At 39.4% G+C, this 25,578-nt stretch overlaps 1 protein-coding gene across 4 annotated transcripts; it reads right to left on the bottom strand.

Annotated features, from left to right (window-relative positions):
• Positions 1–263: 263 nt before the first annotated feature.
• Positions 264–24,259, bottom strand: LOC138195274 (receptor-type tyrosine-protein phosphatase epsilon-like). Of its 4 annotated transcripts, none has more exons than XM_069144546.1 (21): positions 23,986–24,259; positions 17,377–17,610; positions 11,199–11,270; positions 10,419–10,515; positions 9,907–9,980; positions 9,357–9,493; positions 9,125–9,215; positions 8,902–8,978; positions 8,781–8,817; positions 8,596–8,693; positions 7,890–8,009; positions 6,650–6,813; positions 5,759–5,894; positions 5,422–5,571; positions 4,847–4,940; positions 4,400–4,476; positions 4,127–4,261; positions 3,762–3,887; positions 3,435–3,586; positions 2,297–2,432; positions 264–2,169 (listed from the first exon to the last, which is right to left on the bottom strand). In XM_069144546.1, exons 3-21 carry the CDS (start codon positions 11,263–11,265, stop codon positions 2,095–2,097), a joined length of 2,043 nt encoding a protein of 680 aa, XP_069000647.1. In that variant the 5' UTR covers positions 11,266–11,270; positions 17,377–17,610; positions 23,986–24,259; the 3' UTR covers positions 264–2,094. The 4 variants fall into 4 exon arrangements, with proteins under 4 accessions (XP_069000647.1, XP_069000648.1, XP_069000649.1 ...); XM_069144547.1 differs by having other exon boundaries at positions 17,505–17,610; XM_069144548.1 differs by having other exon boundaries at positions 24,137–24,259.
• Positions 24,260–25,578: the final 1,319 nt, after the last annotated feature.

Genomic DNA, 25,578 nt, shown 5'->3' with positions numbered 1-25,578 from the left:
TAGCCAGGGGGGGATTTTATAGGTGTTGTACATGGCGGCTGGCAGGATTATAATCCCCTCTCTGCAGGTGTGACACATTTACTGACTAATGGGACACAAAATACTACTAATGGAAGTGGCTAAGTGCTCAGAAATGCTGACATCACCATTAAGGTTCAAACAGCATTAAATATATATATATATATATATTAAGAAAACATCGTTGTGTTTGTAAGAAATGCATCTGTGTAGAGGTAGACAAAAAAAAGATGAAATCTGACGTTTCTCTCCACCTATTATTTATTGGATTCTGCTTTTAGCAAACAAACAGTAGTTCAAATCTGTACAGATTGAAAAAGCAGAAACATCATTGAAACAAGATGTTTGTTACAGCAGCGGCAAGGCCTCGCTGTCATTACCCCGATGTCTTATTTTTTCAGCATGACTAGTCAGCAATGCAGGAAACCTCAGTGATGATCAATGACCACAAGTATTTATGTACATGGAATGAACAAAACCATCAGTGTGTCATGTATAAACCATCTTACAAATTCATAATAATGGAAGTACAAACACAGTAAAAAGTTCAGAATCCCAAGTTTGCTGTTCCACAAAAGAAATAAGCAGAAGCCTTGCAAAAATATATGCTTTTGTTTTTGCAGCAATGTTGGGGTTTGGATATGAAACCAGAACTACTGTATCAACCGTAGTCAAAACATGTCAAAATGCCTGCATGTTTCATATTTGAGCCGAGCACTGTATTTTGACATCAATGCTGGAGAAATATTTCCATCTCTTTTCCGGTGGATGAAAAACACTCAGCTGCATCACTTATCAGCTATTTCATTTAAACACACACACATTTCTACAGTGTTTTCCTTCTTAATTTCTTACACACTTATTTGCAAACCACTAAACTTATGGTACATTTGTATTCCTATAATATTCTGAGATGTGTTTGTGTACACAATTAATTGATGACCCATACATGAGACCACCATTTATGTTAAACATACAGTAAACATCTGGATTATCTTTATTAAAACTGTGTCACTTAGTGACAAGGTTTTCATGATTAGAGATCATTCTAATCAGTATGGCACTGCTTTAAGCAAGCATGCAACGTTGGCTTGTTAGTGTATAAAAATGTGGAGGTTTTTTTTCTTTTCTTTTTTTTAAAAGCAGAATATGATGCATGACTGCGATGACACATTTGAATTCATGTAATAATACATTATTTCCTGCCTGTTCCAATGTGGGCTAATTGCATTTAGCAGAGTCAGGCACCAATCCACTAAGTAATATTGCCACAGGCAAAAAAGAAAGTTGGTGAAGTTGAATAAAATTGCAACAGGCAGCAGCTGTTAAGTTTTTCCCAGACAGAAGTGAGGTAATTCACAGCCTCTAACAGAGCGAGATGCATCTGAAATTGTATGTTTTTGTTTGAGCTAAAAGTAGATCCTAAATATTAAATTCACAAATGTGAGATGAGATATAATTTTAGCAAAAGTATTCATCATTTTATCCCATTTATCAAACACATTTTATTCTCTCCAGAGCAATCAAACATGTTGCCACATAAAACAGACGACTAATGAAAACCAAAGGCATTGTGGTCAGTGACAGACTAAAGCAGAAATAAAAGAGGACTGGTGTACTATACAACACACTGGTGATGTATTTCAGGTAGGAAGTGAACCATACATACTAATGTGTATATTCACTCTATATATTTTATGTACATAGATCATACTGGAATATACTAAGTATTCCCTCTTAAACACTTTGACCCTAAAATGTTGGATTTCTGCCAAACTATTTTTTTTTTTTTACATAATCAAGAACCCAACCAAACCTTTGAGTAACCACATTTTAATTTCTATATTTCACATTGGGATACTTGAAGACATTAAACATTCTTGAAAGAGACAAACTCTCCTCTGTCACAGATGTTTTCATATTACAGTATGTTACATGTTTTTTTTTTTTTTTTTTTTTTTTTAGATCTTTAATCGAGTGCAAAATGTAAAAAGAGGTCGCTTTAGAAAATAACATTCAGAAAAAAATTGCATACGTTAATTTGACAAAAGTGTGCAGAACATTATCTGACAGGTGTTATTTAAAATTGGCGTAGTCTGAGAAAATGTCAACAAAATCCTGGACAACTCTGTAGCAGAAGTCGTATTGTTCCTGGAAGAAAAAGCAAAAGGAAAAAGTGTCACTGTGGATACATGAAACTGTTCCAAACAACACAAAATGTGGATAAGCTGACATTTTTCTGCACTGCAGGTTTGATGTTATCTCATTTTCCACCTACCACAGTCTGAACCATGTGCGGCCGCTGCATACGTAAACTCTTGACTGTCTGAAAAACATCCAGGAGGCCTTCAGCTTTCACTCTCTCCAGAATGTTACTGAGGGCAATGAAGGTTCCGGTCCGTCCCGCACCAGCACTGAGGACAAGAAGGACAAATCTGTCAGTAAGCACGTCACATAATGCACACACTGCAGGTGTTTTAAAACTGAGATTCACTGCAGAATCCCACGTGTTAAAGAACTACAGACAATTTAAGAAACGCAACTCGGACGTAGAGCCAAACATTTTTAAATTCAAACAACTTTTCAATGTCTTAAAAAACGTCAGTGAAACTCTGGTAATCTTAGCGCATCCTTTTCCCATTTAACTCAAAAAGTTAGCAAGAGAAAAGGTGACCTTTGTGTAATGTGGCTAATAATTATCTCCACTTAAAGAGAGGCTAATCCAAACGCTAACACTAATCAGTTTGGAAGCTCGGTGTTTGACTGAGTCAATGTTTACAATGATGGTGGGATGGAGAGAGAAAGACAGAGCGAGACAGGGAGCGAGCGCGAGAGAGCGATACGCGATTCGGAAGAGAAGTGTAGAGAGACGTTAGGGATTGCAACGGGTTAGCCCCATCCCCCCGAGACGGAGAAAAAGCTTTAAAAAGCCCCTCTTAGACAAGTGGTGATGAAGGAATAGAGGAGAGTGATGACACCATTTCCTGTCGTTAGCTCATCTTATCAGATTAATCATAGTGGGAGTCAGAGGAGATTTCACTTTGAGAGGTTTTAATTGACTGTGAATCAGTGGATTGGATCAATCCCACAGGGGCACGCTGCTTTAGAATCACTTCACCTGAAGCTAGGTTCTGATCAAAGCTTTCACAGCTAAGTCTTTATAAAGGATCACATAAGTGGTTTAGGCATAGAACACCAGGTCTACTGAGGAAAATTTACAATTTATTGTAACAGACATTTGTTGGAGCAAAATATGTGTCCTTAAAATTGAAACTCATTCCAATATCAATCAGAAAGATTGAGGTGATTGGGTAATAAAAGCATAGCTGTATCAAAAAGCATTAGTGGACAAATACCTAATGTAATTGTGTCTAATTTCCATTATGCTGCAGAATTGTCAAACTAAAGTTCCTCACCTGCAGTGCACAATTATGGGACGGTTTCCAGACTGCTGCTGCTGCCTCTGCACGGCGGCAATAATGTCAATCATCCCTCTTCCCTCGGCTGGTATGCCGATCTCAGGCCATCCGTGGAAGTGGAAGTGTCGGACGTGTTGTGACTGCTTTTCCTGGTGAGATGTGCAAATTGAAGTGTTATTTCTATCCACCTGAAAAAAGCTAGATATAATGAAATTTCATGAACTTTAAACTGCTTCATGTGGGTGAAGACAGCACAATGAAAACAAGTTAGGAAATGTGGTTCTTTATAATGTCTGTTTTAGTGATTTGAAGTGTTTTACGCACTGGTCTGTAGGTGAGAACCATGTCTTTGAGAGTGAAGGTTTCACACACTGTATCTCCAGTCAGCTCCAAAGTATAATCTCCAAATGTAACACTGCCCTCTGATGGCCAATACTGGAAACACTTTTCCTGGTTGGAAAGGTCAGATGGAAATACAATTAGGCTACATTTGACTAATTTATATCCTGTTTTTGTTTCTGTATTTTCAATGTGCACCACAGCCCAAAAAAATAAAACAATTAAATACATACACAAGCTTTTAGGCAAAAAAAAAAATTAAAAAAAAAAAAAAATAGAATAAAAAAAGATTATTTGACCATGCAACTCCGCTTTTCAGCCTGTGCTTTTGCAAGAGCACCATACTGTACCTGCTCCCTCTCTTTGAGCTCGGTGAGCATAACGATTGAATGACACCTCCACTCCCACACCATCCTCCAGAAGTCCTCCACTGTGTGAGACAGGGGGCCCTGGGTTGCGATAAAATAGTCCTTCTGCCTGTAGCCCTGGAGGGCAGATCATCCGGTAAACAACACTTGAGAGTGCAGCAAACATAATATTTTGCATTGTTTGTAAAGGAAACAATGAGCTTTATATATACTTCTATGGGAAATCTATACAGGAGGTTGTGAGGGAGTACTTACATCAATAAAGGTGGCATTGATGTAGTCGGTGAACTCTTGTCCTCTTTTCACTGAGAGTATTACTCGGTTGAAATCATCTGCAAAAAGAAAAAAGGGAAATGAAACTTTCCACAAGTGATTCCTAATAAAATAAAAGTTTGAAAGGGCTGATGGAAAAAAAAAAACACAGCCAAGTAAAACTTCAGCTGTGTTATTAAGGCCAAACACGCCATAGTGTATATCAGTTTTCAGTATAAAAAGTTGTACCCAGGATCTCTTTCCCCTCTCTGCTCTCAACTTGTAGCAGAGATACAAGCCCGATTTAAATGTCATTGATCACACAGACATGAACTGATTAGCCAGATATCTGTGTACGGCATCTATAAAAATCACAAGCAGCGTGATGCTTTGATGTTACTTGGATGTGATGTATTATGAAAGTGTTCAGAGTATCGGAGTAGTCCTTACACGGAATGATCTGAAGCACACGGTTCTTCTTCATGTTGGCGGGAAGGTTCCCAGTTCTCATGTTCTCTTTCATTATGCGAACGTTGGTCAGCTTCTGATGGGAGGAAACGGATTGACATAAGGTTTGTTTTCGTCAGAACGGGGCAGTACAACGCTAATAAACATGGGGATTTTTTTTTTTTCTTTTTCAGCGGGTGATGTTGAAACAGACAATATTTTAATAACTGCATCGAGTAAAAAGCACAGAAGCTGGACAAAAACATTTCTTCTCGGTCAGAGAAGATCAGAAGAAGAAGAGGCATTTGGGAATAATTCCATTCAGTGTGTGGGGAAATGTGGAGGACTCTTTGCAGCAAAAATGAGGATTTTTCACAGAGCTACGGTAAATTCTATGTGGCAGATGGTGGTACCTTATGAAGTTTTAGTTGATCCAAAGCATTGTTATTTATGTTACTACTGCCAGGAGCAGCACCCTGGGCAAGTTTTCCATGAAAATATACCCATGCAGGGCGCAGGGTGATGAGGACGATTCATTACTGACTGAAATGTTTAAGAGGGAGCTTCTTCCTTCGTACCCTGAACTCCTCCTCCAGGCCCAGCCTGTCGTGGGGAGCCCTGGTGTTGTGAAGCCTCTGCAGATGGCCCTCCAGAGAGCACACATCTAGCTCTGTGTCTCCATACAGATAGTACTCCAACAGAGCCTGGTAGATGAAGGAGTACTGCATCTGAGGAGGAAGATAAGGAGACGAAGACGTAGAAGTAGTTGCTTTAGTTTGCCAAACTATTTCCTACTATTTTTTGCATCACAGACATGCTTATTTTTCCATGCCCTCGCTTGTTTATGCCACGACTAGAGCAGCGAGTTGAGCTGTCAGTCCAAGGTACAACAGGTCGGAAAGGGTCAATCCTTACATCTGTCTGGATGAGTTGACAGCGCTGTTCTCGTATTCGGCTCACAAAGCCAAAGACATCCAGCCTCTGTTCCATGTGCATCATGTCGATCATGCTGTCAATGACAATGAACGTCCCAGTCCTCCCAACCCCGGCACTGTCGAAACACAAACAAGAAGAAGGCACAAGGTCTTCTCTGTAACAAACAGCCAAGTGGAGCTGCAAAACAAAATGTCTTGAATAACAACTCTGTATAACGTTGTATTTAAAAGAAAAAGAGCATTCCCTGCAGTAAAAAAAAAAATAATACTGTTTTTCTCACACAATGCAGATTAATAGAGATGATGATGTTATAATTTTTTTTTGAAGTCACATACATTGCCATATTGTTCTTATATTCCTAACAGAGGCATCAATTTTGTAAGGAGCCACGAGCATATGTGGAAGTGCTTCACCTCTGAAGCCCAAACGCACTCCTAATAGATTTACAGGGGTCATTTCAGCAGACTGCACCTCAGGGAGCACAGAGCTGGGATTCCACAGTGGGGTGTTGAGGCCTCTTCAATGGGCCCCATTCAAGAACAACAGTCCTTCTCCCTGAGCACCTGTTACAGCAGTTGCTACAAGATTTCTCTGTTGAGGCATTACACTGATTGGTCAAATAAATATTATGCACATACCAGGCATGCAATTACAGAATAATGAGAAAGTTAAAAAAAAAAATATGTGTAAATATTCATCTGCAAACAGCATCACTTTAGTTTTTATACATTTTACCTTCAATGAAGTTCACTTCTAACCTTAATAATTAACATTGGAAAAAGTGATTTCTCCTCTTTTATAATGAATTGAATCTCTGATGCTATTTATGTGCATGCCTTCTTTTGACTTCCTTCCTGCAACACATTCTACCTGCAGTGCACGACAATAGGCCCAGCATACGATGGATTGACAGCCTTGACCTTCTTGAGGAATTTCAGCATGCCGATGGGTGTGAACGGCACCCCAAAGTCTGGCCAGCTGGTGAAGTGGAGCTGGGTGACCAGCCGGGGAGCTCGGGGACCATCGCTGCCTTGCTGTGAAGCACAGACGCACAAGGTTTACACCTGAATAATGTTGTCAAGACACAAATCAGTCAACTGACTTGTTGTCTGTCTTTTTTAAGAAGCCAGTCAACAGCAAACTGTTACCTAATTTCCTTTTTTTTTTGCCAATTTGCTTTTTGGGAAGGAACGTAATTATCCAAACACTGGTTTGCCTCTACCTCGCTCTCATATCGCATCAATACTCAGGAGAGCATAATTTCATTTTGGTTACTCTCTGTTCAGAGAGCTAAATGTAAAAAAAAAAAGCAGCCAGTCTGTTGGCTTGTACTGAACAACTACAGCGCAGTCACAGTTTTTAGGGTCAGAGAGGATGTCTGTGCTTGTCTGCTTTCACATGGAGACGGAACAAAGTGAATTTTTGTAGTGTGAAGGCTTCACGGTACACCGAGCTGGCATCCGACTTGGCAGTCAAAAAGACAAGGGAGGAAACAAAGATGCTGTTTGTGTGTGAATTTCGAAAGATGAAATGATGAGAACAAACACTGCTTACTACAGCGTACTACACCTACATACTGATAATAGACACAACATATCTGCTCTATCTGTAATCTATATCCTTTAATATTCTTTAATGTGTTTCCATACTGGTTTTCATTTGTTTATTATATTTTGTATCCTATTACAGTTCACTAAAATGTTCCAGTTTCCCCATGGGGAACATTACTTTTTACACCATCTCAATGCAGCTTTGTTTAGTCTTTAATTTTTAATAAGAATCTCTCCATTACGAGAATAGATTTTTATATTTTCACAGCAATTAAAAACTATAGTGAGAACAACGTTGAAACAGTGCACTATTATTCTACATCACCTGTAAATATCAAAATAAAAGCACGCATTTATCTTAATGTTAGGCTATTTCTGTTCCTGCTGTGCAGTATAATCACGTTTGCTTTGCGCAGTGAAGTCAACTCAGCCTCTGTGCTGGGCCACGAGACACAGTTGTGTGTTTAAAAATGATAAAATCAGTGATTCGGTGCTGTTAAAGAGCCTAAAATGTATCCATGATCAATGCACTGATATGCAGACTCACAGGATTTACTTACATATTGTACACAGAATTTCCTAACGGTGTAGTCCACCAGTACAGTGACGTCCTCCATCGCCACTCGGACATTCCCGTACATCCAGCAACCTTTTTCTGGCCAGTACTGACAGCATTTCTCCTGGTGAGAGAATCACAACAATGAGGAGGTTATTCTTCATGTACTGGAGGGGAATATTATGCCTCTAAAATCCACACGCAACAATTTATTATCATTGCATCTGAGGTTGTATAGCTGCATCTATTGTACGTGTAGAAACGTGTATGTCATGCTTGCACTTCACAATCCAATTCAAAGGCAATCACAGCGACTTTGTGCGACTCTGTCAGTCAATAAGATCTTCACAGTGACGTTTCAACTCATTAACTAGATTCTCAGACTAATTATCATGAAGCCTCTTAGGATCTTATCAACAATTATTTCGTCATTGATCCCCATTGCCTCTATTCTGCGCCATCAAACCTGCTGTTGAGCACTCAATTGATCAACCCTTCGAGGCTAAACTCGTGCAATATAAAGTAACTTGCTGGGTTACACTCTGTATGGATTGTCAGATGGGGAAGGGGTCAAATAAATTATGCCCATGACTTTGGGTCTTGAGAATACAAAAGTGATTCCATTAATTGCATGTTGGAGTTGTATAGATTTTATAGGTTCGTTCTATAATGCTGCAGCATTGGAAGAATGCAGCACAGAGGGAAAATACCTCTTTCCTCTCTCTCAGATTCGTCAGCATAACTATAGTTGCTGTTTTCTGTTCCCAAATCATCCGCCAGAAGTCGGCCACTGTCTCGGGTTTTGGACCTGAAACAGAATCCGGAAAAGTTTTTGAAAAGTATGGTTATAAAATCAACAACATGTCGGTGTAAATTACGTTAAATGTGCATTTACCTTGCGCTGCAATGAATTTGTTCTTCTCTTTAAAACCCTGTGTGAAAAAACACATTATTCATGAGAATTTGTCAGGAGCACAATCGTTCACATTAAAAGTTTAATTATAATTAATACTCACGTCTATGTAAGATGCATTTATATAGTCTGAGCACAGATGTCCATCAAGATAACTTAACATCACCCTTGAGTGATCGTCTGTGAATCAAAGAAAAAGAAAGCAAATCCATTTAGCTCTTAACTTTTCATTTCAGCCCGCATGCCCTCTCCTTATGATTTAGTTATTGATAGAACTTTAAAGTTGTAATAATTGTGCCTGCTGCAGAATATAGATCCTGACTCACATGGTAAAATGTTTGGGTATCTGTTTTTCTCTCGGTTGTGCTCTCTGCTCGCCTCCTCAAAGGACCCGTGGTGGTAGTAACATGGCAAAGACTATAAAGAGAGAATCCAAATCTCATGAGATAAAAATAAAGCCATGAGTACAAAGCCGGCTAACACAACATTTTATTACTGTTTTCTGTACTTGTTGTTTGCTTGCAGAGCTTCAACAACAACAAATAAACTCGGGCTTACATTGAACTCTTCTCTGAAGAGTTTGCCATCGTCCGCAGAGCGAATCCGGTACTCCTCCTCCAGTGAGTCCAGAGGGATGGGGAAGTACCTCTTGGATGGCGAGGGAGATCTGGGGAGGAGGACCACTGTCTGCTCTCCTGTGTTTGAGGAAATATATGGTGGTCAGGCTGCAAATGTTTCCCAATGGAGAACATTACACAGCACCTGCAAAAACAAGCCTGCTGGCTATTAAGATTTCCTACTTCTGTGGCTACATGACAGAAATGATTTCTAGAGTCATAAACATGGTGCTGTTGCATGAAACTGTCTTAACTCAGAATTTGGCCTTTCCGTTTATTTATATTTTTACCTGAAGTGAAACTTTATATGGCTCCCTACGTGCTCGGAAAGCTAAGAGCCTCTCCGAACCGTTCCAGAAACCAGATCATGAAACTTTACTTGTCCACGAAGAGTATAAATTTATCAATCAAATAAAAAGGAAATAAAAAGCAAAGGGCTGCATTATATTTTCATGCGCTGGTTGGTTATATTGAGTACAGGACAAAAGTACCTTGTTCCTCCAAGAAGCCATTTGGAATCTTTTTATCCACCGAGGTTACGAGAGCTTTCCTGTGGTTTTTGAACCTACAATAATGACATCGTGAGGAGAGAAGAAAGCAAAACCATCTATTAAAAAATAAAATAAAAAATAAAAAATCCGATCCCTAGAACAGTGCTGTTGAGCACATAAAGTGAGTAAACAACAAATATCAAAACCAATATCCACCATCTCAGAGAGGCAAAGCTGTTCCTCCTCATGCCGTCGTCGAGAAGAGGAGGTGTGAGCTGGCTGGTCAGTGAATGAGTATCTGTGGCCTGACCTGACCTCGCCGGTTTTGTTTGCCGTCTTACTTGAAGTGCAGCTGTTTACTCATAAGCCAGTGATCACCGGCTGTTTCCAAACTACCCCCACCCAGATGCCCTGACCTGAACCTCTCATGCTCACAGACATGCTGAGAAAGAGAGAGAGAGGGAGAGAGAGCGAGTAAGTGATGAAGAGTGTGTATGTGCAGGTCTATTCACCTCAGACAGTAGATCGTCAGCAAGACGACGATGATAAGAAGCAGGGAGATGACCAGTGTGGAGGGCAGCACATGAGCACCCTGATGGGTGGGGTTTTCTAGGAAAAAAAAAAGAATAATATAATTCCTTATTAGTTTTAACCAAGAATACAACAAAACAGTCTTCTGGTATATCATACAGTGTTTTAACGAGTATATTAACGAGACAAATTAATAAATATGCTTATTTGCTTTTCCTGACGATAATTGTTATCACTAGTAGACAATTAGCTCATCTTAACTGGGCTCTGTGCAGGGGCTTTTAAGTGACTAGCCCCTGTCAGGAAATAGTCGTATCTAAATGTATCCTAGTACCAGCATCACATCTAACAGACAGTTGGTCTGTTCATGTAAGAGGGCAAATTATTTCTCAGGATGTCAAACTCTTCCTTTAAAGCAAGACTTTCAAAATGTTGCTGTACGTTTGTGTCCGGAATCACATGTGAAAATTACAGACAGCAAAATAGTCAAATGAGTTGAAACAGTACAAGTGGAGAACAGTCAGCAAACCGATGCAATAACATCAGTTGCAAAACATCTGTCTGAAGTTTTCTGACATTTTCTATTTTACTGTAAAGTACTTGTTATACCAGATCCTGCGGGTATTAAAGTGAGCAAGGGAAGAATTTAATTTGAAGAAATTTAACTTTTGAGTTGTTTCATCTTTTAAAAATTACAGTTTTGCTTTAACATCAGATTTTTGCCATTTACAACATACTAATTCAGTTGTTTCAACAATTACCTGCAGTTTGGTTCTCATGAGATGAATTATTCACAGAAATAGAGATCCCAATCAGAAATAACACCATTGTCACTGTGGATAAAAAAAAAAAAAAATTAAAAAAAGCAGTCACTTAAACAGAAAAACAGATTAAAACCTGTAATTTTCCACAATGCCCACTAGGCGGCACCAAATAAACATGAAATACGTCTGCAGCTCGATGCAGCATTCAAAGGGCTGAGAGGAGAGCTCTGCTTTGATTAGGCTGAGTGTCTCTCTGCTGATCAGTTGAAGTCCTTTTGTCCTGTCGGGCTGACTTGAAAGAGCGGCATCAAATAACCTGATATTCAGACATCAAACCAGAGAGGAGGCTTTTAACCCACAGGTGACAGTAACCGTATACCCTGTGGACTCTGTGGATTTGGCAATGGAGTCAAGCTCAAGTAGTATTTGTTAGAAGCCATCTCATTTTGCTGTGCTGTCTTTGACATACAGCACGGTGCAACCTGGCGAAGCAACGAGACAGTAAGACATGCACACTCCTCCACACATGTAGTGGGTATTTTTGAATTTTTAAACCTCAGTCTAGTGGCCTTTTTTTCAGGTCAAATGCGACACTGAACTGTCTAACTTTCTCTTCCTCTACGGTGAAACATAATTTTATTCTAAACCATTCTCATTCTTTTCTTTTACTTTATTGCTGGCAGCTATTAGTGATGTATTTGGGGCAGAGCGCCACGAGTGTCTTTACAAAAGGAAAAGGATATGTCATGTTCCTCACAACTATGACAAAATGCAATTGATTCTGACACATTATCATTGTGTCTTTTTCATCTCTAAAGTGTTGCAGCCAATTTCTCCAAACTCACATCCATTTCCTCTCTCTTTGCCCCATCCTCCAAATGAGAGGGTGAGAAATCACAGAATAAATTGGGCAAACGGGGCAGATCTGCATAAGTGGCTTTGATGGAATAAATGAGAGAAGCAAGAATTGAGTGTCCTAATTTATCCTCTGTTCTCAGTCCCCTTCTCGTTATAGAGGCTACAAGCCTGGATGGAATAATTCATTGTGTCAATTTAGTTCTTCTAGAAATGGGTCATCTGGGGGCCTAATTTGTAATGTTTGAGAGAATTTCTTGCACATAACCCTGGGGGTTTCATATAACTATATCTCCCCAAAGCATTTGTAGAGAACGGAGCAACATTAAAACGCTCTAACAATGTTCTCAAAACAAAATTTATGTCAAAACGTATAAAGTATTATTGGACAACAAATTAGGGGCTCTGGGTTGTGCACATTATGCAGTGTCTCTCTGCAGTAATACACTGTAAAGTACAGGGTGTCGACACACATGCACACGCACAGCTCATTTGCAAACACAGACAGGAGCAAAGTGGACCTGAACTACAGTCAAGTCTCTTTTTGCACCTAAATAATAACTGTGAAAACCAATCAAATAAACCTAACAGCTATCAACGTCCCAGAGTCAGAAGTGTGTGCAATTATACAACACACATACACACACGGCTTCTTCTCACCGCACATGTGTGCATGCCTGCACATACGTCGCACAGCCAAAGGCTATGTGTTGCATATGTGCCGCACTCTGTCGGAGGAGCCAATTCTCTCCCCAGTGTTAACAAGCTGACACTGCCAGCACCTGTTCCCCACTCTCCCCCACTGGGCAAGTCACATTCACTCACACAGCCCCATCCTACAGCTCCATGCTGCAAGGCATACTGTGCGTGTGGGTCACTGCACAGGCCACTGAATATCTGTCATCTTCTGGCAGCTACCGTGTATATAGATGGGAGAACAGAACATAAAGTATGTCAAATGCTCTGTCACCTTAAGTGACTAAGGAAATGCTAACTCAGACCTGGTATGCATGTTTTTCACTTTAACTAAAGGGAAAAAAGAGGAACAAAAATATGTGTTAGCGTGGCCCTCTGACCAACAGAGGAAACTAACAACACAACCAAGCAGAGGAAGAAACACAACACATCTTGCTGCACTGGAAGGCAGGATGCTGTACTGTAACAATACTTCATACAAACATGTTTAAAAAAAAATAATCTACATTTAACTTCATAACTGATTATGACTGATTATCCATCATAGTTCACGCACCATACCATACACTATTTATGCATCTTAATTTGCATATAAAATCATCTGACCTTCATATGAATGAGGATTAACTGGAGAGACCTATTTTAAATAACTGCTCTTGTGTTTCCCAGAAGGTGTTGCATAATTCATCCCAGATCCCTGCTTTATTTTCTCTTGACTGAAATACCTACAGACGATGTGATTGCTTCAACCTCCAACACCTGCTTGATATAAACGTTCCCAGTGAATTAAATTATACTGCATCACTTGCATTGGGAGTGCAGAAGCAAATCATCCCATCCAAGCATGATTTAATGCTGAGATTCAGAATGCATAATTCTCCGGCTTGGACCTCCAGGGTTAATATTTTGGTTGATATGCATTATTCAACATTGATTAGCTTTGCTTAGTGAACAGATCTGAGATGAAGATCACCACATGACAGTGCATTGCATGACTGGCAGCTACAGATGCTGTGGTTAACTCATATGTACTGCAATGCTCTCGAATGCCAACACTCACAGCATCCTGAAAGATCTGTCATGCTTCACTTCAACATCCCCCTCATTGTGACACTCACATGCAAAGCTGTAAATGAGACTCAAAGGAAACCAGCCAAATAAGTATTTTGCTTGTGCAGATCTGCAGTCACTCATCAGTGAAGGTCTTAACCAGGAACACAAAACATGTGGCTAATAACAAATGATGGTGAAGAATTCTGAATATTTTAAGTAGCTTAGTGATGACCGCTTGACTTCCTGGTTGGTATATAAATAATAAATGATGTGCTCACATAACTGAGAACAATAAAAGATAATGTGCACGTGGAAAAAAAAAAAAGGTTCTCATTTTTCAAATTCAATACCATTAAAAGAAAATCGTCTTGACTGTGATGGAAATCGTGGAGATGAGGTGAAGAAGTCAGAGGAGACCGTTCTGGGTGTCAACGCAGTGACGTTTATTGGCAGCAGCTCGATCGAGGAGAGAGGCAACAATGTGTGGCAATGCCCGGTTGCTAAACCTCTCTGCCAGTACTCTCACAAAGGTCTCAACTATAAGGAACACATTGGTTTCGATAAGGATAACAATGTGTCCTTGGCTGAATACTGTCAGACAGAGAGTCAGACATGTTGTCTCCAATGTGACCACAATCAACACTTATCATGGACAGTTCGTTCCTGAGGACGGGGTGTCCGTTTTGGGTCCTTTACCCGACATTCAGGGAATCACAGGAGTCTCATAGTATGTCAGGCCTGAACAATAGAGTTTCCTTGACTGATGTGAAGTATACAGGAACTTCAAATCAATTACAGAGTTCTTAAATATCTTTAGATTTTAATACATACGCTGCCAGTCACACGTTACAGTAACTACAAAGTGATTTGTGTCATATTTGATTTCTGCTGACCTGCTCTAACCTATAAAACCTGTTTCGTTCATAAGAGCAAAATGACTTTTAGACTCCTATTAAAATCTATTTAAAGTCCTGTTTCCAAAATATGGAACTCTGGATGAATGTTGCTGCTCTGAATTATTACACTGGGATTTCCACTAAACTCATTAACATCATACTCAAGCGGCATCTGGTACTCCAGGTAGTTTGTCGCTGAATTGTGTCGATCTTATCTCCCAGGCTATGAGGGACATACAATCTACTGTCATGGATGATAATTTGTTGCATGTATAATATTGGGACACTTTCAAAGTCCCTTTTCTTAATAAATTAAGCAGGAAATTTGGAAAGCACACTGAGTACTCAGAGCTAAGACACTGTTAGCCTCAAAAGATTTGAGAACTCACATCTCAGTGATAACGCAGTGTACGTTAAAATTGTACATCTCATATATGGTCTTTATTCTTCCTCCTTGTTTGGTGTTTAATCTGCTGCACTGTTTCCACTTCATGCTCTCTTGCCATATGTGCTTTTATAGTGCGCAGTTTTAATGCAACACAATAAATCGTAGGCCTACATTTGTAAGCAATCTATTTCGACTTCACAACCAGGAATGTCGATGTGTAGCTTGCTCAGCAATCCTTTCTCTCCAAGGCATACAGAGAAAACATAAAAACAGAAATACCAAATGTTTGCACCTTTGTAGAGGGACAGTAGTGGGGTGCCAGCGGGAACCACCTGGAAATCATTATGGTTTTTATAGGAAGTCTTAAGATCTTTAAATTAAAGACAAATTATCTTAAAAAGTGAAAACACTGCCAATCACACGTAATTTACATTGGCACTATTTAAATGTCACTCACACTAACCGGGAGTATTGCACCTCTCCCAGCATGCACTGGGCAGGATGTTGGCTACACTGTGGACAGCTACAACCAAATTTAACTATAAGCAAAGACAACACGTGATTTCTTTGTCATTTAATTATATTAAAGAATGCTGTTTAAAATGAATATGGGTAAAATTATATTCCTTGAATTGCCAATTAGCAGGAAACACACAAATATATTTATAATAATAATGATAATAACAACAACAATTATAATAATAATAATAATGATTATTATTATTATTATTTTGCAGGTATTTGGTCATAAAACTAAGTATTGGAGAGATTTGACTTGATGATGGTCCTAGATGTAAAGTCATGCAGGACATGAACAAAGTAAGTGCAACTCACCCTGAGTTAACATATTTCAATCCATCCAATAGTTGAGGCTTTTCACTCAAAACATACTGTAAATGTTTCATAGTGGCACTAAAGGAAAAGTCTGTGGATTTATCCTCTGGGGACCATGACCCTCTGACCCAGATTTCATGGCCATCCATCCACTTGTAATAGAGTTATTTACCACCAACAGATCAACGTTGCCATCCCATGAACCAAATTATGCACTAATGTATCACCATATCAGTGTTTTTGGAGAGAGGCTGGATATTATTTATGGCCTGTAAAAAAAACAGCAGCCGCACTGCCCTGACACTGTTAAAAGCTTCCTGCCCCTGAAATCACCACTGATTTGAAAAATACACATATTTCTAAATTATTCAATATGCTCCATCAATGACACTGTCAGGGGACATTCGTGGAGATCTCCCAGACGTGATGCTTATTGAACTATGATTTCTGATCTGGAAAAAAAGGAGCAGCATTGAAACAGATCAAAAATATATCACAAAAACAATTTAAGGAATACTGGCAAAAAATATATATATATACAATGTTATACTTCAGGACAGGAATTCACTTTTTAAGAAAGGTAAAGAATGCTCTGAAACAATAACATAATATATAAAATAGATAGCTACGTCCTATCACGTCTCAGTTTCCTCACAAATCAATATGGCCTCAAAGACAGATTCACGTTTAGTGCCTGGCACAGAATAAATGGCATGTCTTGCACAGAAAAAGATAAAAGATTTTTCTTTGTTTCCAGGGAACAGAGGAACAAAGGCAGTGCGAAAAAAATATACAAGAAACAGCCACCACTTCCATTGTCAAGTGCCAAGGAAAAGGATGGAAGGAGAGCACAAACACATGTCAGTAAAGTGTAGTAGCAGTCGAGAGAAGAGGAAAGATGAGAGAAGAGAAGATGAGAGGAGAGAAGATGAGAGGGGAGGGGAGAGGAATGGAGCTGCAGGAGATAAATGTCTAGATTCAAGGTTCAGAGATAACCGCCATAATGGAAGACATCCTTAGTACACAGAGGTAGTAAAAAGGATGATGCCTCACTATCTGGTAAGCCACTGCTCTATCTTCAAATGCATCTTCTTGTATTTCGCATATGAGGGAGGCTTTACAACAAAGCTGCCTTTCAAAAATACACCTGTCAGACTTGACAAAAAATCATATAGCAACACTTTTTATCAAAAAGACATTTAACCTGGGAAGGCTGCCCTATCCGTATCTTGTTGTTGTTGTTTTTTTTTTAACCATGTTTACGTGTCACTGCCTGCTGTCAGTATAGTTATAGTCACAAAAATAGATTTGGAGAGATAATTTGAAATCCACCTAGTCACATCAAGAAAGGGGACACTGTCATTAATTATTTTTTTTCCCCATTAATAGATTGAATTTCAATTGATTCCTTGAGACAGAATTGACTGGTCAGAGGCATTAACAGAAGACTTACACTTCCGAGCAAAGCCACTGTGATCTGCTATCAGTTGACCCGTCGGTCCATAACAACCATGTGATCCCGGCTCCTGCTTGGTTGGATTTATGAGGGGGTTTTCTACCCTTGGTGCCTCTCTTACTCACATCCTCTGATGCATCGATAACAGCGCTGGGTGAAGAGATGGTTGAGGTCGTTTGGAGGTTTGTCAGAGCTTTAGATTGGGATGAAGGCACAGGGGAGCAAAGAAACCTGGAAAATTAAACAAAAGGCACCAGTTAGAAATGTATAAATGTTGATCCAAACCTCAAAGCTATTAAATGTATTCTACTATTAAGCAATAACAGAGGAAGGTGTGAGGTGACTCACTACTTGAGCCAGAGATAAAAAAAAATTAAAAAAAACTTTTAAATGCATGAACACACAACAAAATAAAAGTTGAACGAGAAGGGATTTACATTTGCGCAATGTGTCGGAGAGAGTGACTGCACTGTAATTAATCCAGTGGGTGAGACTAGTGCGTGAGTGTGCAGCTATTTGTCCTGGGCATGCTGTTCTCCTTTGCAACGACCACTTCAGAATTCACAGTAAAGCAAAACCATTAACGAGTTATTTATCTGTTGCTTTAAGCATCTCCTTAAAATCTAAGAACAGTAAACATAACACAGTTGTCCAATTAAAGTTGTCGCCACACACGGCCCTGAGTCTGTCTGTGAATGTGCCCACGCAACCAAAACCATCTCACAAACTATGCTGGAATTAATTCTTCACTGTTTGCACAAAAGCATTACTGAGATGTTTATTCCTTCATCTTGCTGGAGTCTGAGAGAGAAAGCCTGCCCCATTGGCCCACTCACTCCTCTTCTCCCGGAGTCCCACTGCCCACAGGTGTGAGACACAAAGGCATATTGTTAACACTTAACGCAGCGGAGCAGAAAGCAGAGGAGAAGAGGTGAATTAGTCAGTTAGAGCCAGCTGGAAGAGCCCACACAGACTGAGCTGCAGTGGAGAAAATGAATGAATAAGGTACAGTATGGAAAATACCTCTTTTTTTCTCCTCAATACTGTAAGAGCTGGGCTCAACTTTTCCACTTTTTTTTTTTTTTTTTTAAAGCTGTTGGCATTTGAATGTTTGCCATTAAAAGCACCCACTTCAACCTGAGAACTATAAACCTCATCAAACGATCCTGCATAAAAAAGAAGCTTTAAAGATATGCCCTAACGGTTTAGTGTTGTGCGTCCATTAAGTTGAGACTTTAAAGTTGAAAAGTTACTATTTTTCTCTATTGTTAGAAACGAATGCCAGATTTTGAGGTTAGAGGTGACACAACACCAAAACAGCCCGTAGGCTGGACAGGTTTTCGTTCACACGGGCAAAAACGGGTAAAGCATCTGAAAAGCATCTGTCTATAAATAACATTTTAATGTGACAGTTTTGTCACTGTGATCAGTTCCCGCTCATAACAATAAATTGGTGCATACAGTGTGTCGCCACCACAGATAATACATATGTACAGTATATTTAAATAGCTACTGTATGAGGCCAGACAGAGCTGTGGTTTACAAACTCACCAACCTTTCACATGTATGCGCATCTATTTTATTATATTATTTATGGTTTACTGTATTTCTAATGAATAGGTATTTATGAATTTATCCGACAGGAGATCAATTAAGGCACATCTTACCATTTAATAGGCTAAATGTTAATGTTTTACGGAAGTATGTTTGGTTGGATTTTAAAGTGTATATTCTGTTATTGAACTCCAGTTGCGAGTCTGTCTGACACATAAAATAGTCCCAATAACATATATTTTTCAAGACTTTTAATCACTTTTATGATGTTTTAGCACTGTGACAACTGACGCAACCACCAGCACATATTTAAAAGATCTGCTATGATTCGGAATTAAAATGTTGTATAATTTATACTATCCGATTGACTGATTTTGGTCTGTCAATTAGAAGAATGTGCTCTCAAGAAAATCTCCGATCTGTATTGTACAGGCTTTGCTTTGAAAGGGGCATTTTAAACCTGCAGTCTTTCAATGATGATAAAACTAAACGAAATATTGATAAAACATTTCCGGACGTCTGTTTATTGTTCCACATCTTGTTTGTCATTTAAATTGGGTAATAGAGATTCATCTGCATTGCACCTACTCTACAATAAACAAAAGGTCTAAATACATGCATAAAAGGCAGAGTTACCCTGACTCTTAGTATGAGACAAGGTCCCGAAAACCGCATTATGTAACTCCAGTGTCGCTGCCTGTTTAACACGTCTTTCAAACTCCAAGCTCGAGCAAACATTAATCAAGTGATGTCATTTAAGTAAATTTATTTGACTTTAGAAAACTCCCCTAGAGCCACAGAAGTTATTATAAAAGTGCTCTCAGGCTATGTAGCACTCCCTGTGACAAGTAAGTTGGCAGTGACATGTAATATCGTTAACATCGCTGCTCGTAGCTCTAATTCCTCTGAAATTAATTATGCGCTCGATGCACCTGAGAGGATGGCGCAGTTTATTCTATATATAAATGTGGTGAATGTTCCATGATGCAAAAAGGTTAAGCTAAAAACATACTAAGAAAAGAACTGTCACTACACGGCTTCCTTTTGACCCGACACACAAACATAAATCTCGTCACTGAATCTGTCAATCAAAGATGAATCACAGCGTAAAGCGGCAGAAACTGCAATACCAGCACTGATGTAAGGATGGATTTCCAGCTATACTTCACACTGTGACGCTGACTTTAAAAGGAAAAGTTGTTACACAGAGGGTTTAAGAAAAGTTTAGCTACTAAGCAGTGGAAAAAATATATTAATAATGGATAAAATAGGTAATGTGTTACACTGAAGTAATAATACGCTTCGAAGATCTAGGTTAGGTTCTTTGCAATGCTAATATATTATTATGAATGTTAAAAAGCCTAAGCTAACTGATAATAGGTATAAAAAATGTATAAAATGTGCTTAGATATTCATAATGTATTTCACATGCTTAAAAGTCCCTTGGGAGACTTTTATGAAGGCATTCTCATCTTTTCACATCGAGTATTTTTCCCTCTTTCTTGCCCAGCACATTCAGTCTTAAAGAAAAGGGAGACACGCTCAAGGCATGCTATTATTACAGACACAAGCACGTCCTTTCTGTGCCGCTCTGCCCATTGACTAACAGGGGAAACATGCAGATCATTAAAGTTTTATGCGAGTGCAGTCATCACCCGGCACTCTGTGGTTCAATCATTAATTCATACCAAAACAGGCAACACAGAGTAGCCTCCTTTAGCTACACAGCTATTAAGTAAATAGTCTGTTTTTTTGTACTCTAATTGTAATTTGCACTGTCAAAATATCTGATGAGTGCCATTCACACACTCTACATATTCAACGAGTTCAGTTCATGCTATTCACATGCCGCCTTCCTAACAGAGAAATCCAATATTGATGCCTTTCATTTTAGAGGCTCACATGGTTTCATACGGGGTAAATTGGGTCTTCAGAGAGCACAGATGCATGCAGTAACTTTCACTCATGATGCTCAGACAAAACTGAGATTGTATTTTGTCAGTCAGGTTGGAAAATTGGATTTCACACAATTCAGTGAAAGGCGAGTGTCTGTATGTTTGCAAATTTGTTTCCATCTGTGATGTTGCCTGCTAAGAAACTGTCTGGACAACAAGACAAAATGCTGCTTTTTACAGCATTAGATAAAGACATAACCTGCTGTAAAAGATTGAACATTAGTGTCTTTTCCAAAATATATTAAATAACACGTTTCCTTTAGTGCTCAGTTAAATATCAGCCAATTATAGACATCATATAACTTCTACTTGCACGAACCCTGAACTTGAACTGACTGGTCTACTGAGCATGTCAGTGGGGTCTGAGCCTCACCCACCCAATTCCTTGAGATGAGCAGCTATACTGCTGAGGGAAATTGCTGAGAAATATTATTTCTGTATGGCCATATCAGAGGATGAAAGTAATCTTCAGCCTCCAGTTTGAGGACTCTGAAAATGACACTTCTGGGGCACAATATAGGTGAAACCAGGGACAAGAGATGATAATCATTGCAATTACAGCTTCACCACTCGTTCTACTGCTGCTCAGCCGAGGGTAACAAGTTGGCTCCTTTTACTGGAAGTGGTATGAAGTGTGAGAACTATGAAATGAGCAAACAGAGGTGGTTCAGTCTATCCCATAGTTAAACATACCCTGTGATGCACACATGATTAGGTGCATTATTTTAAATAATTTTACAGCTTCATTCTGACCCAGTGAGCTTCTGTTTGAATTCATGTGGCCCTCTTCAGATTTATTCTCTGCTGCTGCATTCTCCTTCACTGTGACTGTTGCCTGAACAAATCCTGTGTTTAAGTGCAGCTCTCATTAAAATAAAAAAAAAAAGTCGCTTTCTTCCCTCCACAGACAACAGACAGGACTGACACCACAAGCACCTCTCGTAGGCAAGTTGTACCACAAGTCATGGTTTACTTATGAAACACTGAGCTGGCATGGCAGGGAGCTAAGTTCGAAATAACCTTATATGATAAACAAAAAGGAGCCTGGAGTCAGAAGTTAAATGCAAGCAATAAACTTTATCATAAACAAGACAGCAAAGGGTGCAGTCCCTTTAAAAAAAAAATGCCATGTTCATGAGGTCTCTCTCCTCTATTTGTTCCATCAGACGACTCACAGCACTGAGTGCACACATGCAGCCCACGGAATGAAACATAATCCTCATTATCCTCTTATTTCAGCAGAAATGGTGACAGACAACAGACAGACAGTTCAAACTGGAGAAAATATGAAGGGAAAGCACCAAATAAAAGGAGTTATTGGAGGTTAAATTATCCTCTTATCAAAATAATCAAAATCTATTTGGATTATAGACTTGTTTCACATACTGTACAAATTCTATCTGATTTCAATATTTCTGAATGAAGCATAAACTCTCCGAAACAACTTAATCTGAGAAAATAAATGATTTCAACGAAACTATATACACTGTAAACTGGGAGAAATAAAGCATTACAAATGGACCAGCTGCCTTAACGCTATTGCATGTGAGATGACATTGTCTGACTCACAGTGACTTATAAATAAAACGTCTGCGGTCTCAACTTTTAAAGCCGTCATACTGACCCTTATAGCTAGCTGCACACTTCCCTCTCAGCTCTTTTTCCATCTCCTTCCAGCCCAGGTGTTCAAGTCTCCTACCTGATGACACCAGCGAAGCACTGAATCCGGTTTTACGACCATCATGTGACAGAGTGTCTATGGCAACCTCTGAATTATTGATGTCATTTTAAGCAAACAATATTAGAGAAGAGTACAATGTAAACTCAGAAATGACTCGTGTTTCTACACAGTTCATATACAGCTAGTGCTAACACAGCTGTGCAAACCAGTTTTAAAAAGGCCAATGTGTGTGCATTTACCATCATCAGGATCGTTCTCACCTTAGGATATTGAAAAGTCATCCTCTGGAAATTAATCTTTGTATTAGCGCGTATCTAACTATAGCTGGCGTATTCCCAAGGTGACAAAGATGTGGGCTATGCAGCCCAATATTCAAACCACAGATGAGAAATCTGAGGTAAGTCCAAAATTAACATCAGCTTTTAGTAGGCCACTTAATCAAGGATGGAACTGAAGGTTACGTTATTGTGAATGAGGTTATGGTGAATGAGGGACATTTATAATTCATGTTTGAACACATGGCAGCTCAATCCGTTTCCCATACTGCAACTATTACAACAGTATCCTACTAAGATTAGTGTGTACTGCTGCATCTAATGAACTGCTTGACAGTTCTCCGTCAGTTGATCTGATCAGTTGTGCTCACTTCTTCCAGATTCATGGGTCAGTCTTTGCCATTAGCGGAGAACTGAGTGTATCTTATAGATTTTATTTTGAAACCCATAATTAGGTCAGAGCATGTCATTGCATCAAAATAACATGACACATTTATTATTCCCCTCATGTGTTATCAGAAAACAACCCATACCGTGTAAGCTCCAGCATGCAGGATGACTGTGGTGTGTGAAGCCTGCAGGCCCGGTTACTACTACGTGTACTATCCCCCTTGCGGTTTTATGTTATGACCACTGAGGATGCTACATGTCCGATTTCCATAAGATCTGATTGGAATTTTAACATGATATAAAAAAATAAATAATCGCAGATTGTTTTACAATGAATTATTGGTTAAACCGAAAATATACACATGAAGCATCCTGATGGTCGCAGGGCGCGTGGATGCTCCACTAACCCACATTTATGTAGTAGTGCATGTTGTCTGTGCAGGAATGACAGCAGACACGGAATATAATTTTCAATCCCTGTGGCCTGCATGCGATTTCCCTCTCTGGAGAGATAAAGCGGTAAAGCGGTTTTCTGATTTCAGCGAAATGAATAGTGGTCTGATTAAAAGACAGATGCACGGAGCCTGATTCATTAAAGCTGCACTAAAAGACGCCGAGTGGGTTCAGGAACGAGTCCGGGTGAAGCAACCGAGAAAAAAAAAAAAAAAAAAACCGTCGGTGTTTACGCATAAATACGCAGACAGAAAAGTGCCATCGCTAGTTTTCAGTGCGTTTTTTCCGTGCATCTTACCGTGGTGCTGCGATGACCTCGCCTCACACGGCGCATCGGCTGATGATGATGTCGGCTTGTGTCGTTCCGGCACGCACCCGACGCCTGTCTCCTCTCTTATGTCCTTTGGAGAATAACGCAAAAACACACGGAATTGTCGAAATCATCTGACCTTAGCCGATGAATGTGATTAGGTTCCCCTGATGATCATGTTTCCTGCAGATCTCTGAGGATGCGCCGGCCCGCCTGCCTGCCTGAGCGGAGCGCTGTTATGGCAGCCAGAGTGGAGACTGGAGACCCTCCCCCGGGCGCAAAGCAGTATCAGGTGGACACTCAGCATCCTTCACATTCCTGCATCACTGAACGAAAAAGGGCAGTAAAAAAAAAAAAAAAAAAAAAAAAACAGGCTTAGTCTGTTCTTATTTTCCTTGCCTATGGTAGTTTTTACAGTTGACATTTTAGCATGATGTTTCCTCAGTACATTAAGAAATCGCTGACATTCCTATAGTGCTCCCCTGGGGATTCACATTACGAATTCACATTGACCTTATCAAACCCTGGGTTGTTTTTTCATGTCATTTGATGCTGCAGACGTGCACCTTCAGTGGCATATTTTATTTTACAAACATACCTGTCAATGTATTTCATTCCCCCCCCCCCCCCCCCCCCCCCCCCCCCCCCCACACCCCCCCCCCCCCCCCCACACCCCCCCCCCCCCTCCCCCCCCCCCCCCCCTTAGTCTTAGTCTTTTGTTACTTGAATGTCATTTTAATAGACTGACAAAGTCACGTGATGCGTTGTAAAGTGCTTTAGGTCAGTATCTGCATTACAAAATCATATGAACAACATCCAGAGTAAGAGCTGGCCACAGGGTTTACGATTTATGTAGCATAAATCAAGAGCCACCTGCTGGCAAGGATGAACCTGTCATGCTGCGTTCACGGGCTTATAAAAAAAAAAAAAAGCTGCAAATAAGAGTAAGCACTGAAATGAGGTTTTATCTTTATATAAATTAAGACTAAGGTTGGGTGATATGGACAAAATCAAATAGTTTTGACTAAATACCTCAATATCAATGATGCAACAATTTTGTAGGGATGATTATTGGTGCTTTAAAAATTATTTAAGAAGAAAGATTTGTCATAAATAATTATCAATAATGTGGCTATAATTATAAAACAGGTAAAGGCAATAAGTAGTCAGAAAATGACAGCATTTTACTGTAGTGCAGCCTTTAAAACAGGAAAAGTCAACACTTATGACCATATTAAGATATCCAAAATCTAAGACGATAATTAGTTGCAAATCACAATATTTATAAAATATCAACATATTGCCCGGCCCTAATTAAGATAACTGAAAATTCTTGTGGACATGTCAAGAAAAGTTGCACAGTGTATTCTAAAGTGTAGTTGCGTGTTTGGCATGGTTTAAAAACATATTTGCTCAATTTTTAATGTTGTTGAAGCTTTTGAATCACATGCATTAATATGATATGACTCAAACCTAATGTGCGTGTACGTGTCTTTATCCTGCTGCTTCTCAAATAATGTTTACAATCACATTTTGTTAACATGAAATACTTGCAAAAAGCAAGTTGCATTTGCATGCGAG

Source organism: Embiotoca jacksoni, unplaced genomic scaffold (assembly GCF_022577435.1).
Source record: "Embiotoca jacksoni isolate LCO1_2020_lvr unplaced genomic scaffold, fEmbJac1.0.p SCAF_12, whole genome shotgun sequence".
In the NCBI taxonomy this organism is placed as follows: Eukaryota; Metazoa; Chordata; class Actinopteri; family Embiotocidae; genus Embiotoca; species Embiotoca jacksoni.
This window is presented reverse-complemented; position numbering and strand designations above follow the sequence as displayed.